Genomic DNA, 19,655 nt, shown 5'->3' with positions numbered 1-19,655 from the left:
GTCCTCAGAGTCCGAGATGGTTCATATGGCACTAATATATCCAAGATGTACTTTGGTGCTAGGCCATGGAGAGACTTGTACACAAGCAGAGCTGCTTTAAAGTCTCTTCTCTGAGCCACAGGAGCCAGTGCAGAGACCTGAGAACAGGACTAATGTGCTCATACTTCCTGGTTCTAGTCAGGACCCGAGCAGCAGCGTTCTGGATGTACTGCAGCTGTTTTACAACTCGTTTGGAGAGACCAGTGAGCAGGCCGTTACAGTAGTCTAATCTACTGGAGACAAACGCATGGATAAGTCTCTCTAAATCTGGTTTTGACACTATATTTTTGATTTTGGCAATGTTTTTTAGATGGTAAAAAGCTGCTGATGCTATTGATTTGACGTGGCTATTAAAGTTCAAGTTGTAAAGCTCTTTTACAGTGACGAGCCCGAGTTTTCATACGACCCACCAGCCCTCTCTGGCCCCTGGATCCAAGGCCTCCCCTCACTCCCTTTGTTGGAACTGACACCACAGACCAGCCCTGACGTGTCGCCAAGTAGGTCACTCACTGCAGCTCTCCGTTCCAAAGTGCAGCGGTTACACAACTCTCAGATAAACTTCTCTGATTCGGACTAGAAAAGGGCCGGCTGAACAACTACTTTCACCATCCATTCATTCACATCATGACAGCTGAAATTTGGGACGTTATTGTTGTTGGTGCGGGGCTGTCGGGCCTGTCTGCGGCTCATGTGCTCAAGAAGAGAAATGCCGAGCTGAAAATCCTGCTTCTGGAAGGCAAAGGTACGAGTTGTTATTTCAAAAGGAGTGAGGAGTTTGAGTGGATTTAAGGTTCTTCTGACGTGTTGTGCTTGTGCAGATCGAGTGGGAGGACGCACAGTGACACAAGAGATACCGGCAGCCAATGGAAAGGACCTCTGGGATTTAGGAGGACAGTGGGTCGGGAGGTAGTGTTGACTTAATTTCTTTTCATGGTTTGTAAGAAAAGATGCCTGTACTCTCCTAAAACTGCCCTGACACACGATCTGCTGACGACTCTTCCAGAGAAACAAAAGTGCAGTCAAAAACTTTTTTGCATTTGAACCTGAAAAAAGGGTCTGCCACCTGGAGCTGTTACTGATGTAATGTTCCGCAGTATGACATTAAACATCGCTAGTTTGAGGAAGTTTGTGAGGGGAATTAGGAGGGTGTTTTAATCGGCCATAAAATCCACATTTCAAAAACATATTTAAAATGTTTTGCATGACTAAACATTAATATTTGCATTTCTAAAAAACAAACAGCGGACTTCTCTGGGACTTATTCACACTTGAGCTGCTGGAGTGCGTTCTGAGGGTTTTTATAAATCACAATATTTGTCTACGTAAGTGAAGTTTGGGTTTTCTCCCCACGTATACTTTTAGTCAGAGGTCCACACACTGTTTCATAAATGAGACTCCAGATCTGTGGAAAGGCAAGCGGGCAGAGGAGTAAGAATGTTGCATACAGTGGGACATTCCTAAAGAATAACATCGTCATGGAGAGTGAAGTGAAGTGTGTGTCCGACACCCCAACAGAAAAGTCATATAGAGAACATAGAGAAGCCTGAAATATTACACTCACATCTGGTCACTTTTCATGGCTCTGGTGCCCTTAAAGAAAAACGTTTTCTTAGGCTAAACACACGTAAAATGCATCTTCAAACAAGGATTATCTCATCAATATTGTGTATCAATCCGGAATTTTTATTGTACTTTTACAGCCAAAATAGAAGAAAAAAATAGCATTATAATTTCTCTACTCTGAAACATTTAAGCATGATTTATTTTCAACTTAACTTTTTTTTTTACTGGGCCACAGCCTTATGCTCAAACATGATTTAAGAATCATCATATATATGTTTTTCTTTCTCTGGTCGAGTTTTGTTTGATTTTTCAGGTTTATACATTTTGTTTTGTTCTTTGTTCTTGAAAAATAAAAAAAAATCTTAATTAAAAACAAAAAGAAAAAGTGCTTATTTAGAACTTTAAATGATCAGAATAAAATGTTGAATGCGTAGGTATGTAAGCACTTCCTATAGTTACCACCAGGTGACATCATGCTGTGGAGTCAAACATGTTGAGCTCTAGTCGGACAGGATCACTCCATATCCATGAATGAAATGCCACACACACACACACACACACACACACACACACACACACACACACACACACACATATTGATGACAACAGAACCTTTGTTTTGTCGTTAGAACATATTGTAATTTATGCTTATTAATCAATCTCCATTCAGCAATCATTTACGCACATCCTTTTTCAAATTGCATTTAGCATTCCTTTCCCGACACACAAAAGCATTTATAATCGTGAATAGCGCCTGATTTAAGATATTGGATCTAATTTGCTGTTTTGAAATGGATAATTGTGTCACACACACCAAACATGTACTCGATTCCCCGCTCCATCACTGAGTTTAAGTCATGAAAAGATGTGGGAATGTCGTTTATGCGGCGCAGTTTCATGGCACATCTGCTCCTCCAACTCAAGTGTGAATCAGAGTGAGCAACAAAACATGGGAGGAATAAAGTCGCAGATTACGTGCAGTATTTTGCATTATTTATTAGTTTATTGTAGTCATTAGCTAAAAGCTCAAGTGATTGAGTTAGATTTTTCCTCCGATATGTTCAATACTCATTACTGTAAGTTTATTCATTTACTTTTTACTACTATTCTTATGTATTCTTACTGTGAGTAAACTCGCCCATCCTCATATCTGACCTGTAACTTTGGCCTGGTGGTATCTCCATGGCGTTAGATACACATGTCCTTCACCTTTAAGCATACACAGCGCTTACATTTACTGTACCGGAAGAATAGTAATACTAATAGTAAACAAATATTCCAATAAAAAAAGGAAATCAAGGTAAACTAAAATTGGTTTTGTAACGTGAAGAGAAAAGGGAAAGCCTGAGTGGTTATGAGCTACAGTAAAGTCACATAACAAATAACCGCAAACAAATCTGCCAAAATACAGCCAGCAGCTTGTTTATGGACGAGATGAGTCTATTTGGGCAATAAATCATGAAATGCAACCTCAATCAGCGTTAGTTATGGGCCATTTGTCTTCCCAGAGACGCATATTCAAGTGGATTTTCACTCCATTCAACAAAACTGTGTTCATTTAAAATGGTTAATGATTTAAAGTAAAACAAAAGGCACTCTATGGACTCAAAACATGTATTTATGCTTATGCTCGATGGTAATATGATTGAACAAGTACGCTATTAGAAATAATTAGAAATATTTTATCTGGATATCCTGTATTTGATTGTTTTATTTGACAGGAAATTAGTGATAAAAAAGACAAAGGTCAGGACAGACAAAGGTCAGGACAGACAAAGGTCAGGACAGACAAAGGTCAGGACAGACAAAGGCCAGGACAGACAAAGGCCAGTATATACTTGGAAGTGTACTAGTGCACTAGCTGTCTTAACATTAAAGCAACCTATTATCATGATGAAAACAATTTCCAAAGCCCTAAAATCTCTGTTTCAGCTCACAGACCCACGTCCTGGCGCTGATCGAGGAGCTGGGTCTGGAGACCTACCCACAGTTCAGGAGTGGGAAGAAGGTGCACCACATGGGCGGGCCGAAAGCCAGAGTGCGCTCCTACACCTCCAGTATCCCTGCCCTGTCCCCCATGGTGCTGCTGGACTTCAGCCTCTTCCTCTTTAAGGTCTGGCGTCTCAGCTTAGAGGGGGAAAATCAGCTGGGGAACCTGATTTCAAACTGTAAAAGGAGGTACATGATTGCACTAATATGCCATCAACTGCTTTTTTATCAACAAAACACAAGCACACATGTATTTTGATAAATATCTAATACTCTGCATGTTTAAAATTGTATGAGAAGTTTCTCAGGTACTTTGGAAGTTGCATGAGTTTTAGGTGTTTATGATTCTGAAAGTAAGATTGCTCAGAATGTCGTCATAGCTTTAAATCCGTTCTAGAATGGACTCTACCAGTAGCGGGCAGGGACTTGAATGGCCAAGCAGACTCAAGGTGGTCATCAGTATTTAGTGGCTAAGGTTTGCATGCAAAAGAATAAAAAAACATGTACGGATTAAATTGGGCCACTTCACGATAGTTTAATAACGCGTACTATGTAATGATTAGCATTCAATGTTGTTAAATTACTGTGTTTCTAACTAATGTCTAATCATTATAAACATGAACAGAGCCTTAGCTACAAACAAAGACTTGTCTTGTCCGTTTGTTGAAACTTGGCGCTGCTGTTGCTTCACTCCACTGCACATGCTCAGTTAGGGCAAAACCTGCAAGAGTCCCACACAGGTTTATTCAGCCTAGTTTGAGCTTAGATCCATGTGTTTGAGGCTGTGTGGTCCTCAGAGCATGTGCAGACCTCTAAAAGAAGCCGTGAGCCCTCCTCGTATCTATCCTCGTATCTATCCTCGTATCCCCCTTTATCTAAGATCCATCTCTGTCAAAAATGGAAACATAAGCACTCATAACAATGCAGCAGAGCAGCTCTGCCGTGAACGGGACCTTATCTCCTTATTGAACTTTAATTTAGTATTTTTTACAAATGCAAAGACACCGCTAGTGTGTGGCACTAGCATGTTCATAGCTCTAAACTCCACACAGTCAGACAAACTTTGGTCATAGCCACGACTGATGGTGTGACTGTGTTCTGTCATCCCACTTCACTTCCCCTCGTCTTGTAGTGTTTTATAGCTGAACTCTTTAATATTTCTGACAAATCGTGATGCTTAAAAGGCAGGAAAGGGAACAATTCAACACACAAGAAGCTCTGCAGGGGCCGTAACACAGAGCATTACAAATTTCTCTGTGATGAAAAAAAAAGTGGGCTTTCTTCTTTTTGTATTAACTGCCTAACTTACAACAAACTGACAAATTCAACACGTTTCTGTTGTTTCACTGGAGAGTTTCACACAACTTGTACATGCAGTACATGTATTGATCCACATCACCGTTGGTTGAAACCTGACATCAATAATACATAAGTCTCATGAGTCATTCATTCAGCATTCACTGTTAAATAAGCTTAATTCATTGATTTGTCAAGTGTCTGGAAAATACCTTAAGGCTTTAGTTGCCATAAAAAACGATAGACTTTGAGTATTTGGTCTTTTTTTAATTTCTGCTGCTCAAGAATGGTTAGTTCTCAGCAACACAACAAACCCCGGTAGTTTTTCATTTACTTTAACTTGGGGAAAAAACTTGATGGACGGACCGTAGTTTGTCATTGCAGTCTGTGTGATCAGACTGCATCGTTACATGCAGCGGGAATGCAACTGCACATGGACTTTTCCAGATGTGGGATTGGGATGTGGGATATTAAAAGTAGTAGACCAGTTATCCAGTTGTCATGCATGTAAACGTAGTCACTGGCACTTGGAATCAGTGGTTAAAGCAGTTTTAGCACCGACATGCTCACAAAACCAAACCTCTGGTCTGTTTTTGATGACACATTTTGAACAATGCACATGAATGTATATAAATGTACAAGTGAGCCAGAAAAGTGTCCTAAAAGGAATTTCCCAATGCTACAAATGCCATCTATTGACCATGTTGCAAAAACCTTTGTTAACGTTTGTTGACGGATACAATTTTAAACTTTGCAACATTTCATGCCACATTTGAACAAAGATATTGAACAAAAACAGGGTTAGCAGCAGATTCTACCACATGCAATTTCCCCTTAATGTGAAACTCTGAGTAGGTGAACTTCTTTGGAGGGGGGTGCTAACTCTTGCTCTTTGTCCACAGATTAACAGGTTATGTGCCACAGTGAACATCCAGGACCCCCGTGTCACTCCAAATGCAGTAGAATTGGACAGCATGACCGTACACTCCTACATCCAGCAGCACGTATGGACACAAGGTGGGCCAGACTGACGCTACATTTTTTGTCCCAATGACCATCAAGTATTGAGTGAATGCAGTTTGCAATCTGTTACATCATTTGTATATCAAGCCCACTTAAAGCTTAACTCACATTGTTGACATCGAGTTACACAGAATATTTAACAGCTTGCTTGGATAAATGTAGAGTATGTAGCTTTCTGGGGCTATTCACCTTAGTCCGCCCTGTCCATTTTTGCCTCTTTTTGATACGGATTTCTTTTTCCGTCATTGGAGAACAAGGGAAACGTTTTCTAGCTAAAAAATGATATAAAGTCTATTGAAAATGTTCCATGTTCATGTGACCACCATGTCAACACGGCCCCGTTTCTCTAGGCGGCTTGAAACAGCGTTGTAGTCTGTGTAGGAGGGACATAATTCATGGCCGCATCAACTGTTTTCACCTTATTCTGTAGATTCCAATCACAGCTTAGCCTTGGCTGCATGTGACATAACATGCATACAGACAATGCAAAGACGACCTTCACAATTGTGTTCCACTTTGTGTAGCTCTTTCATAAAAATGCCAATACAATTTTATTTAAGTCTGTGGTCGTGACGTGACGAAATGTAGAAAAGTTTTAGGGGTACGAACACTTTTGCAAGCCACTTTAATTGCATAATTGACAATGCACTTTAGAATCATGTCCCTTGCAGTACTGAAGCATGTGTTGTGTTTTTTGGGCAGAGTTGGAGGAGGAGTTGGGAGTGTGCGTTCGCTCGGTTTTCGGGTTGGAGCCTGCACAGATGTCCATGCTCTTTTTCCTCATGTATTCTGCTGCCGCTGGAGGAGTTCTGGCTCTGCTGGAGACCTCCCCGGGATCAGCCCAAGAGCTCAAGATCCCGGTATAGTCCAGCCCCCTTCTCTGCTCTCTTCATCACTGCAAAATGAAACAGAAGGACTTCAATGTTCTTTTTTTGTAATTGTATAAGAGAAAATAATGTTGCCCAGCCTCTTTGGAACGTTCATCTTTTGAAATATTCAATCACAGCCGATCGTTTTTCTCTCCTTGGAACAAGAAAACACTACAGTGACCTGTCCTTGAGGTAGATGAAGTCTGCTGGTTGACATATGTTAAGTATTAAAAAGAAGAAAATGTAGACTTTAGTTTTTTAAGGTGCAATAAATAGTTACATGAATTGACAATTACTTGGATCCTAGCAAGAAGAAATGTCAGTGATGCAAAGAAAAAGAGACGTAGTGGGAGGAGTACTGAACATTTGTACTGTAAAAGTAGCAGTAGTAGTTACCTGTTAATTTGTTTGTGCAGTTTTAGTAGTGTTTTGTATCAATAGTTGTACATTACATGAAACATCACTATAATGTAGCTGTTTTGAACCACAATCCGCCGATTCCCTGCGATTTTACTAATAAGTGCTGGAGATGCCGTGATTTTATGTGTGATTTTTAGTCACTCACATGTACATGTTTAAAAATCGACTCAAAAAAGTACAATTACCCCTTAAAATCTGCTAAATCACAGTAACGTGAGTAAGAATTTGATTGCTTTCCACCTCTTGTAGAGAGTGTAATAGAGCTTGGGGAAATACATGAGCAAGGGCCTGGACAGTGGCTGTTTTGAAGAGAACTAGAGGCTGATAAAAGTGAGCACTCTCGCCTGTGTCGGCCCGTGTGTGGGTGGGTTTCCTCTAAGCACCCTAGTTTCCACCCCATCAACTCAAAACATGCACGGGAAAGGTGTCTATGCTTTTCTCTCATCTCGATTGAACCAATGTTTGATTTCTCGGCTTGTTATGCTGTTGTGACACTTTGAATATTTGTCATATGTTCTGTTTTTTCCAGACCGCTTTTAGTGAGAGCCTTTCCAAATTGATATATTATAGTTAGAACTGAATTCAGAACGCTGTGCATATCAATCTGGTGTGAGCCAGGTACCCTCGCCTTAGGGCTTATTTTTTTTTTCTTTCTGTTTTATTAATTTACACTAAACATCTTCTGGTTGGGTAACTAAATATTTTTGATCACATCTTAAAATCTTAAAAACAAAAGCCATTTAGAAGTGCCTGTGTAAAGTGCTGCTGCTGTCCAGACCCAGTAGGCTTGTGGCGTGTGTAGTGGAAGTCTTCTTAAATATAATCTCTGTTTATCCACAGGGGGGCACACAGCAGCTGAGCAAGCGCCTGGCCGAGCGGGTGGGCTGGAAGAGCGTCCGCCTGGGCTGTGCTGTGAAGGCCATAAGTCAGGTACGTACAGTAACACGTCTCCAGAGGTCGAAAGAGAGGGGAGGGGAATGGAAGGGGGCTGGGGGTGTCTGCTCCATGTCATTTTGCCAAAGCAATCCATTCCACAGTACAAGAATGGCTCTGAGATTTCAACCCGTTCTTTTGGTAGCTCTGACATGCGTTGTTCCTCTGTTGGGCGTGTTGCCACCTCCTTATTTCCTCCAATCACCCAAAATCCATTTGCTCTCAGTTCCATCGATGTTTGGTGTCTGCCCTGATGGAAAATCTAGGAGTTAAAGTGTGAAATTAACAACTTTGATATGTGATGGACTTTAGGAAGGATTATGGGGCGTTTCACTCCTAGACCAAGTGTAGATTTCTTTAATCTGCCCCCAACCCCTGGACCCCTGTTGTATGGGGTCTAATCTGAAGAACGGACTTGTACTGGGATATATTGGGATGTTGTTTCTGGGGTGTTTTTGAGTCTTTTTAGTCTAGCAATCACTTTGAGAAGTGATGACCAGCTAGAGAACTTTGTAAGATTACTTAGAATGTCACTTTATTTGTTTGCATGAGTTGCAATCGTTGAAACCGTTTTGACTTTGGGATCTCCAACTAACAGTTCGGCTGCTGCTTTGGACAGAAACAAGATGTTCCCACAGGAACATTGGTAATGTAAGCGAGAACTACTTGAGAGTCGTCGATATGCATTTCAATTTCTGAGTTAAGCGTTAAGCTTTTGCTCTCAGACACAAGGGGGGCGAGCTCTGCATCGCCATCTTCTATTAATTCCATTAAGGCAGCATAATGATCATGGTACTGTTTATTAACTTTAACTTTTTCTGAATTTCTTGCAGTCCTACAATGGCTAGCTTCTTATTGTTTGGGAGGAATGGTGAGTGGCAGACTTTGAAGGGGAGGGGCATCTCGTAGTGCTTATCTGGCCTTTGCTCTATTGTGTCTCAAAAGTTGTTTGAAGCAAGAGTCATCTTGAGACACATACTTGTTCTCATAGTTTCTTTCGTTAAAGTCTGATTCCAAGACCTTGAGCACATCAGTAGCTGATGGTGTAGGTATTTCTTTTACTGTGACACCGTGTACAAAAGTGAGGATTTGCTGACCCAATAATTGTCCAGCTTAGTATAGTTATTTGAGCAAACGGCTCATTTACTTGTCCTATGACAACTTCTAGGGGAGCTAAAGCTGATGGGCAATCATAACCAATTAATAACCCAACATCACAGTCTTATAATGGCTTCATCTAATTAAATAAGCCTATTAGGTGTGGCCACTGAAGTGCAGTTTCTCTGGTGGGAATATGGGACTTGTCAACTGGTATAAAGTCTCTTGAGTAAGCTTGGTTTATTTGCACGTGGGTGAGTCGAAGCCCCGCACCTTTAAGTTGGAAGTTTACTCGCTACAAGAGTGTGAATAGGGATGATTGTACTTAGCTTTAACTGCACTGACTGTCTACTTTTAGTTCAGTGGCTAAATCTCCTAAAATAAAGGACAAGTCACTTTGGGTGTCAAGCAAGGCATACGTAGGTATTTCTTTTTGAGGTTGTCAGGCGGGTGTTTTCCTTGTCAACACATGGGCCATGACTTTATGCAATTCTTTATTTGCACTTTCTGAATTCTCCACCGCTTCCTTTAGTTTTGATTCCTTTGTCCTCTATGTGTGCAAACATGTCGGGTGGGGGCGATGGCCACACTTACCACAGGAGTGGCGTGCTTTGCAGTCTTTGGTTACATGGCCTTTTCTGAGACATCCAAAGCAGAGGTGATTTTCATGAATGAACGTTGTCCTTATGTCAATGGTCTTTGATGCAAAGGTTGAACACTTACTTATGCCGTGTGAGCTGTCACCGCAAAACAAATAAGGTGGCTTAGGTTTAGGCGTTGCTACTGACGGTTTGAACCATAGTGTTCAAGGGCTCTGTAAACATGTTTACAGAGCCCTTTTCATTCATTAGAAATGGTGAGGCAGTGGGATTGCAAGCAATTTCACCTTCCTTTTGCAAGAAGTCTGTAATCTGAGAAAAGATGAGATTGTCTTGACTTTTAGCCAAGTCATCCACTACAATTGCCTGGCGCTGATGACGAGCGAGTTTTTACACTAAATGCTCTGGTCGAGTATTGTCTGGGACAATTAGTTCAGCAAAAGCTAAATGTAGGGAGGGGGCAGACAAAAGCGCTACACACAAGGTGGAGGCGAGAGAGTCATCTTCAAATATACATACGCTCAGCACAGACGTGTGCAGAGGCAGATATCACGTTGACGTCTAGGAAGGGTCAAACATGAGACAGAATCAATCTAAAAGTGATGTGCCCATCCCGGAGACACCTGTCATGCTTCTCTTCTTAAACATGGAGTCATAGGAAGTCATAGAGTAATAGCGGCGAATGGGCTCATAGCTTTGTTTAACTTGATTTTGTAGGACTCTTTGCATCGTTAAGTTCCTCAGGAGTGCAGAAGCATTTTAGCTGTATTCTGTGTTTTCTATGCTTCCTAAGATTAGCTAAATGTCCTTTCATGTTTCCTTGCCTCCTGCATTTCTTTACCCTTTTCAGTTGGGTTACGCTCACGGCTACTGGATCTTGCTTTATCTGAGATGTTACTCTCCTCAGTGTTTAACATTTTGGCAGTTGCAGTTGTTAAAATACTATTTTAATTTTAATTTTAGCAATACTGTCTAGACTTTAATCTTGAACCTCAGAACTCAAAATGGCGACTGGTGATACATGGCGAAGAGCAGGCTTCCACTTGATTGGCAAAGAGCTCCTAAGTTGGTGCGATCCACTGGTCTGGTCGAGTTTTCACTATTGCTGGCCCATCATTGCTGATGTGGTTTCGACGGGTGCGAATTTACTGATTGAAGCCGTGTGTATTTAAAACATTCTTTATTGCACCAAACAGCATAATTTATAGTTAACGCACCATCAATGCACCGTGAAAACTACACAGGAAACATAGCAAACAGCCTAGCAAATTGAGAATGTTAACAGTTAACATGCTACTTAAATTGTGCTTGACTGTAACATTGTACAAAGTAAAATAAAGTGCGCAAATAATAAATAAATGTCTAAATAATAAAATGTCCAGACACATAAATCAAAACACATATAACTCGTTCCGCTTTCTGAGGGCTAGAAGTGGATTTTTTTAGGTTTTTCCTAAGAAGTCCAGCGTGGGGCAGCGTGCTATTTCTCTGCTAAGCGCTTGGAACATTACGCATTTACGTTCAAGAGTGTCAGAATTAGTTAAGCGCTAGCAGCATCTAGTGGATAGGTTTGACACTTACAACGTTATACGGTATACAGATACTAAAACTATTAAAACCCTCCAAAACTCTCAATGGAGGAGGAGCACAAAATATCATCTTAGATACTGAAATCAAAAGTGCACTGCAAATTATTTCAAGCAATAAAGGAAAATTATTTTTGCCCCAACATACATATGGTAATAATATGAGCTCTGTAAACTGTCAAATAAGTCCATTGGATACTGGCTGCGTGTGTCAAAAAGGCAGATCGCGCAGCATTATCATGCTAGTTGTTGTTCGCTTTACCATGACATGGCAAAACATGGCTCGCTCTGGCCTGAGATTTTAAAAAACATTTATAAACTCATTGCTAAAAATCTATTCGGTAAGTGGAAAAGACATGTGGACTGTGACCATGTAGATAATATTGCTTTGTCTAGAAAATTGGTCCCTGCTCCTCTCAGTGCTACTAAAGTCTAGTTCTTCCACATATATTAAACATCTACTGTTAATGCTAATGTTGCATATGCATTAATAGTTTCTTTTCCATGTGCCTTTGTTAAATATGTTCGCCATGTACACAGCATATTTTTGGTTACTCATCCAGCATGAGTTCTTGCAGCAGAGCGCGGCTCTGTGGACATGACCCACACACAGGGCACAGCGCTATGGAAACAGACTGACCCGCACACTGCTAATGCCTCAGAGAGAGATGATCAGAGCGCTTGTCAGTGAGCCAGGCTCTGACTTTTGCAAGCAAAAGTCAAACGTTTGCATGTCATTAACAGCTTAAATGTAATCTATATTATATTCAGCCTATACAAATTGAAAAATATTTTTCAAAAGTGTGGGCAGGTTGCGAGAGGAGACAATCAGAGAAAGTGGGTCACCAGAAAAAGGTGTAAGAACCACAGGTCACCATCAGGTCAGATCTGGAGAGGCGAGCCCGCTCACAGTAAGAAAGCATGTCTTCCAAGGTAATGTTTTTGCAACAAAAACACCTATATGAAAGTGCTTGATAGATATCATGTTTATGGCCCATTCTATGTACAGCAATAATATTCTGCATTGATTTGAGATAGTAGAAATAGTTACGCAGTACATCTTTGAATTTAAAACTCAATTTCAATACTAAGGAAACACAATACCAATTTTGATATCCCAATGATGAATGATTTCTTTATCATCACCATCTGATTGACTGATCATGTACATTGCACCTTTAAGATAAAAACTAAACAATTATTGATTCATTTTTAATACAAATACTTCTACAAGCTAACATTTCCGCACCATTTTTTTCTTCCTCTTTTTGCTTGGTAAGCCGCCTGAGCCAAGGGAATTTGAAAACAGCATTTCCTGTTTGTGGTGTGAGTTTTCATGAATTATTTAGTTCAAGATACAGAAAAGCATGTTGGCGAGGCGTTCCTGTGAGGGCCCCCGGTGGTCCCCGTTAGCGATAGCTCTGTAACAATCCAATCAGGCGCACTGCATTCCACAGTTTGTACAAATAGACGGACTAGACGGACAGAAAGTGCAGTGTGGAAAGTAGTAAAGTATTCAACTATCCTGTCAGCAAAGGAATGTTATACTACATAGTCGACTTTACAAGTACAGTTTTCATTTCATTGTATTTCCAAATACAGTTTAAAGATGTACTGTGCCATTTTGCGTTGCTTACAATATTATCGTGTACAGTATTACATCTCCATAAATTACACCACCAGGAACAGTGCTTTTCAATTATTTTTCAAATTTTCTTTGAGCAATAAAAACACTGTGATGAAAAATGCTACATAGCATAGTTTAATGCCATACTTTGAAACATTCCAGACAATATGTTTTCTGCCAATAACAATACTGTACAATCAGAAATGTGCTAAAATAGGCCTGTAACTGTCTTGGTTCATGTTGAAGCATCGCACGAAAAGTTAATAGACTGTATAATGACACTAAAGAACAGAATAATCACTTCACACGTGTTTTGGGCAGTTTTCTGTCTCTTATAATGCATATAATATCTCAATAAACATTTGAATATCTATTGTAACATAACACGTACTAGTGTGCCCTCATATCCCCGCCATTCCCCTTAAAAAACTATTGTTGAAGAAAAGAAAAAAACAAATGAACAACAATGACTATAATAAAATATACATATTTTTAAATTTACAAAATATGGCATGGTCTTTTCTTACCACACAGTACATGGTTTATGTATTTGGGCCTCAAAACTCCTGCCATGGCGACAGTAAATAGGTACCTTTGGAATATACCTTTGGCTGCAGGGAAAAGGCCATTGTGAAAAAATGGATGACACAAACTGAACCAAGACAGGACTGGAAAAAATGACATTTGAACTGAATAGACAAATAAAAAAAAAATTGGACTAAGTGGGACATAATTTAATCTGATGTATATTGCTTATTTTGCTCAGTGTTCTGTTTTATACTTAAACATTTTATGTATAAAAACAGATACATTTAATTTACTTTAATTTACTTAAAAAAGAAAGATTTTAGTTTGTTCGTTTTAGTTCGTCAACTTTGTCACCCTTCACCCATTTGCTCCTACAGTTTCAACTCTAGTTTATTTTATTCTTATGTCAATCTCCTTATGTAAAAGCTTAACTTAAAAGGAACTTACTGTACATCGAATTAATTAATATACGATTTGTAAGAACACTTCGCTTAGAGAGCCACCCACTTAGAGAAATAATGTCAAGTCACAGAACATGAACATTGAAGAAATGCATATAACTGCCAATTATTTAACAAAAGGAAAATGAAATAAATTGTAGATGGATTATTGTGTGTATTTAAAGCGGCAAGGTTTCAATTTGATCTAACGCCTTGTCCTCTGTAGTCCTTCCAGTGCTCCATGAGGCTCTCACCCCTGACATTTTAGCCGCTCGGTGACAGGCCCGTCACACATTGACAGACAAACACATTCTCGCTCACAGCTCATGGGTAATTTAACCGACAACTCGCCTGAACCCGGCCCAGAGGAGAAGAGGACTGGAGTTTTATCACCTTTGTGGAAAAGGCATTTTATCTCGAACAGAATTCATGCAGCTACTGATTTTTTCGTACAACATTCCTTTAACGTTAAATTTTAATGACGGCAGAGTTCACTGTAGGAACATCTTTGTCTATATCTCTGTTTCTCAAGTTTAAACTCAAGATTCTTTTAGCAGTGGTTCCCAAATGTTTTGGCTTAAGGACCAAACTACGGCCCGGGGGCCAAATGCGGCTCTCAGACCAATTTTTGTTGGCCCTCCGGCTTCCTGCTAAGTTGGTCTGAACAACAAAAAGTAGAACTTTTTACTGTAAAATTGGAAAATTTCAAGCATTTTGATGTTATACCAACCTATTATTAATGTTCCAAGTCTTATTAAAGGTGTAAAGGCATCAAAATAATGTCAAAGGCAAATTTCAAATGATTCCCTTTGTCATTTGTTTGAGGACCTCTGCTCCGTATAAGTTTCAAAATTTGGCCCTCAGTGAAAAAACGTTGTCTGAGACTCAGAAACTACAGGAAAAATAAATCTGTTTACTATAGTATATAGTATATTATATATTTAATCACAGTCGTTACTATGACATTTTCTTCTTATAATGATATTAAAGTCACATATTATGCAAGATTTGATTTGTGCTGTTAATCAAGTTACAAGTTAACATTAGCCACCTGTATTTTTCCCGTCACACTAACCTTTTATGTTGAAAAGAAACACCTGTGGACGGGTGAAATACGGACATTTTCAGAGCGCTTTTCTATACAGCTGCCTTTAAATTATAGTTCTACTTGAATGAGGCACTGAATGTACACATTTCTGTTGATTTTTCTGTTTATGTTTCAAAAGGACTTTTAACCTGTTTTTACAATGTGTATGGCAAATCCTTGAATCTTGAACCACTTTTGCATCAAGTGTGTTACCCAAACATTACTCAAACATGCAGCCAGCAATACCAATACTTCTCAGAATGGCTGATGAAGAGAGGAAAAACACTGCCTTTAGCTTCGATTACAGCACATTCGCTGTGGCGTTGTTTCAATAAGCTTCTGCAATGTCAAAAGATGAATTTAATTCCAATTATATGTTTTAATCAAGATCTTGTATTGATGATGGACAGAGTGACCACTGCACAAAGCCTTCTCCAACTCGTCCCAAACACTCTCACTGGGGTTCAGACCTGTAGTAGATTAGTCTCTGCTTTTTGCCATCCATGACCACGGGATTCGTCTTTCCACATCGGTCGGGTTCAAATACTTTGTTGTAGGTGAAAGATCGTACTTTTTATTCGGACAGGCAGTATAATTATCACAGGCAGTGTAATTATCACATGGTTTAATGCTGGTTTGGAATGATATGTCTCCTTTAACATGTTTTATCATATATATTTAAATTACTTTCACTCCCTTTCCCCCTTGGTTGCTCTCTTGCACACCCGGGCTTATAAATAAGAAATGGCCCTTAACGCCTGATGAAACAAACGTTCTTCTCGTTTCAGTTCTTTCATGTGCTGTGCGTTTGTGCTTCCAGGATTCAGAGTGGGCACGTGTTCAGACCTGTAGCGGCACCTTCCTGAGCCGGGCTGTTATCGTCTCCTGCCCCCCGCATCTGGCAGGTCAGTTTGCCCCTCCAGCACCTCCAGCTCCTCCGACAAGCCACTAAATCACACATTCATCATTCATTCAATCATTCACGCACAAGCAAACCAGCCGTTTCAAGTGTTTCAGTCGTGCACCAAACATGCACCGGTGGTCATGGCGTTAGCGAACGAGTCGGTTCTTTTCAATGTTTGCTTAAAGCGCTGAATCTTTTTCTTTCACATTTTTACACAGCGGTACACAGATTTGCATTGAATGAAGATGAGCGACTGAACAGTTGCAAGAAACTGGCAACGGATGTGAGAGCTTTTTGCACTAAAAACATTTTGCATAGACGCTGTGCTATTTTCTTTCTTTACTTACTTAGATTACACATAATTGCAAAGGGTAAAGACATTCCCACATTTTAATTTTGGATCAGTTTAATCCAGTCCTTCCATAGACATTACGTTCAGTGATTATCATTAATCAGACTCACTCCTAGAGTATCAATTTATGTAAACGGATCCAATCTTTTAAGCCGCTTTTTGGATGACTCGGATGATTTTACCAAAACCCTTGATCGTACTGCAAAAACTGACATAAATGACTTGACTCAGATGATTGATTATTTATTTCATTATTGTTAACAGTGTTCAGTGCTTCATCAGTTAATAATGTGTGGTCTGTGTTGTTTCTCATCCCTGTGTTCAAACATCTATTCAGACTTCCATTAGCCTCAATGTTCATTTTTTTTGCTACTGTCACATCCATCAAAACCTTGTACAAGAAAGATTAATTCATTTTTTCCATTTCCGTTCATTTTTATGATATTGGTCAATGCTGGAGTTGCAAAACGGATCAAATAGCCAGTGTATTTCCAGTACCAAAAAAAATAAATACATCTACACTTGTCACGACTCACGCTAAGATGTTCTAAATAGAAATCCTTTTCCCACGTGGAGATGGTTCGTTTTTGTAGAGTGGCGGAAGTCGCTTTGGGTGTATCCACATTTGGCCCCGTGGCTGAGCGTGCTGGATACGGTCTTGACAGAAAAGCTGAAACGGTGTTGAAGTCTGGGAGTTGAACTGTGGGCTAATGTGACACTTGTGTGGGTCAGTGCGGAGGGAAGTGCATGGTGCCAAACACGTCATCAGCAGCTTCAGTGCAAACAGACTCTCAGGGGAATCATGACCCGAGCCCGACAGAACTGCACCAAAAACTTTATCCAACAGCTTTAGTGAAGATCAAATGAATAATTCTCTACAGGGAAAGAGAAAAAGTCATACATATGTTCATATCTATGAATTTTTGATTTTTCCCTCTCCCCCAACGCACCTGACTGCAACAAAGTGATGTGCAAAGTGTTCATTCATAAGTTTAAAAAGAAGAGTACATGTGTCATACAAAAGAGACCCGTCCTATAATTTTTTTCTTGAATAAATATATATATATTGACTTGAGGTTTCAGAAAATCCAATACATTTGAATTGTAGTGCAACATTCTGTTAGAATCGACAGCTCAAATCCCTTTCAATAATGAAGGACAGTGCATTCAGACATTTTCCTTCATTTCAATGGTGGTCCAACCGCCAGGGGTAATGCTGGATTCACCCGCAGCTCCCGGTGCATGTTCCGAGTGAGGTCAAGTGGTTCAGTTCCCATCAGTGCAAAAAGCATCCTTAGCATCTGCTTCAGTCTTGTCTCATATTGGTCAACTCTTACATTATCAGCTTTTATAGATGAAAAATATACAAGGTGTGATCAATACTGAAAAAAATGTTTATTGATAATAGTGATGATGGGTCGATGATGGGTCGATGATGGATCGATGGAGGATCAATGGAGGATCGATGATGGAGCGATGAGAGATGGCTGGGTAGAGACTCAGGATTGGGGTAATCAGCCCAGCCGATTCAGAACCCCCCCTCCGTAGATGGTGATGTGTTAAGGTGAAGACGATAGAGACATGGGGTGGGAGGGTGGGGTCGAGAGAGCAGAGACAACGAGAGATGCTGGGATTGGCCTGTGCATATATAGGCCTTCTGGGTAATTAGAGGCGTAGTTAAAGAGTGGAGGTGAGGTTGCTGGGGAAGTAGGAGGTTGAGGCGTGGTCCTGCTCCCGAACCCAAGTTAGCGATTACATCTCCAACTACATAGTAGAAAAAGCTTCAGTTGTAGTCATCTGGACTCAGTTAGAAAAAATAGACGTTTCGACTCTCATCCAAGAGTCATTGTCAATAAAAGAATTTAGATCGAGAACTCCGATATTAATACTGTTCTGTGGTAAGACCCGCCCATTGGGAGGAGCCTTCCTGAAGTAGAAAGAGTTGTTTGTTTCAACAGAAACTCCCCCCTTTGTATCTACCGAGCTAGCCTATTCAGAATTTTAATGGCCTATTAGAATCCTCTTTGTCTTTGTGAGACCCTGGCTCAACCACCCTGAGTACCTGATTAGCATCTACATGTCCTGGTCCTGGTCCTCTACCTTTCCAGGGGTTCAGTATCCCATTATAAATAACAGGAAGATTAAACCTTAGCCCTCCATTTCTGTTTAAAGAAGGTCTTTCTTTTTTAACAAAAATAGCTTCCTTGACTCCTCTTTCAAACCATCTTTTCTCCCTGCTTAAAACCTTCACCTCACCGTCTTCAAACGAGTGATTAGAGGCTTCAAGATGGAGATGCACGGCGCTCTGTGGTCCTGAACTTGTATTTCTTCTGTGCTGATAAAGCCTCTTGTGTAGAGGCTGTTTCGTCTCACCTATGTACCGTTCTTTACAGCTTTCTTCACTGCATTGGATCGAATAAACTACATTGCTCTGTTTTTGAGTCGGCAACTTGTCCTTAGGGTGAACCAGTTTTTGTCTTATTCACCCAAAGGACAAGTTGCCGACTCAAAAACAGAGCAATGTAGTTTATTCGATCCAATGCAGTGAAGAAAGCTATAAAAGAACGGTACATAGGTGAGACAAAACAGCTTCTACACAAGAGGCTCTATCAGCACAGAAGAAATACAAGTTCAGGACCACAGAGTGCCGTGCATCTCCATCTTGAAGCCTCTAATCACTCGTTTGAAGACGGTGAGGTGAAGGTTTTAAGCAGGAGAAAAGATGGTTTGAAAGAGGAGTCAAGGAAGCTATTTTTGTTAAAAAAGAAAGACCTTCTTTAAACAGAAATGGAGGGCTCAGATTCTATCTTCCTGGTATCTATAATGGAATACTGAACCCCTGGAAAGGTAGAGGACCAGGACCAGGACATTTAGATGCTAATCAGGTACTCAGGGTGGTTGAGCCAGGGTCTCACAAAGACAAAGAGGATTCTAATAGGCCATTAAAATTCTGAATAGGCTAGCTCGGTAGATACAAGGGGGGAGTTTCTGTTGAAACAAACAACTCTTTCTACTTCAGGAAGGCTCCGCCCAATGGGCGGGTCTTACCACAGAACAGTATTAATATCGGAGTTCTCGATCTAAATTCTTTTATTGACAATGACTCTTGGATGAGAGCCGAAACGTCTGTTTTTTCAAACTGAGTCCAGATGACTACAACTGAAGCTTTTTCTACTATGGAACACGCCTGGACGAATGAGGGATTACACCGACATCTCCAACTACACTTATTTTGATTATCCAAGTAGCATAACGTTCAATCAGAAATGTGATTAAACGTGCCTGTAAATGACACTGGCCCT

At 40.3% G+C, this 19,655-nt stretch overlaps 1 protein-coding gene across 1 annotated transcript in view; it reads left to right on the top strand.

Moving 5' to 3' along the window:
* Positions 1 to 648: 648 nt before the first annotated feature.
* Positions 649 to 19,655, top strand: part of LOC140367252 (probable flavin-containing monoamine oxidase A) — an 88,225-nt gene continuing 69,218 nt past the window's right edge. Inside the window, exons 1-7 of the mRNA XM_072453619.1 lie at positions 649 to 781; positions 858 to 945; positions 3,535 to 3,715; positions 5,790 to 5,904; positions 6,613 to 6,770; positions 8,040 to 8,129; positions 15,918 to 16,002. Of these exons, the coding sequence (XP_072309720.1) occupies positions 664 to 781; positions 858 to 945; positions 3,535 to 3,715; positions 5,790 to 5,904; positions 6,613 to 6,770; positions 8,040 to 8,129; positions 15,918 to 16,002 (835 nt within the window). The 5' untranslated portion in view covers positions 649 to 663. The remainder of the gene's footprint in view (positions 782 to 857; positions 946 to 3,534; positions 3,716 to 5,789; positions 5,905 to 6,612; positions 6,771 to 8,039; positions 8,130 to 15,917; positions 16,003 to 19,655) is intronic.

The sequence above is a fragment of the Eucyclogobius newberryi genome, unplaced genomic scaffold (assembly GCF_026437365.1).
Source record: "Eucyclogobius newberryi isolate DKJ021-1_F unplaced genomic scaffold, fEucNew1.0.hap1 SCAF_2, whole genome shotgun sequence".
Taxonomy (NCBI): Eukaryota; Metazoa; Chordata; class Actinopteri; order Gobiiformes; family Gobiidae; genus Eucyclogobius; species Eucyclogobius newberryi.
This window is presented reverse-complemented; position numbering and strand designations above follow the sequence as displayed.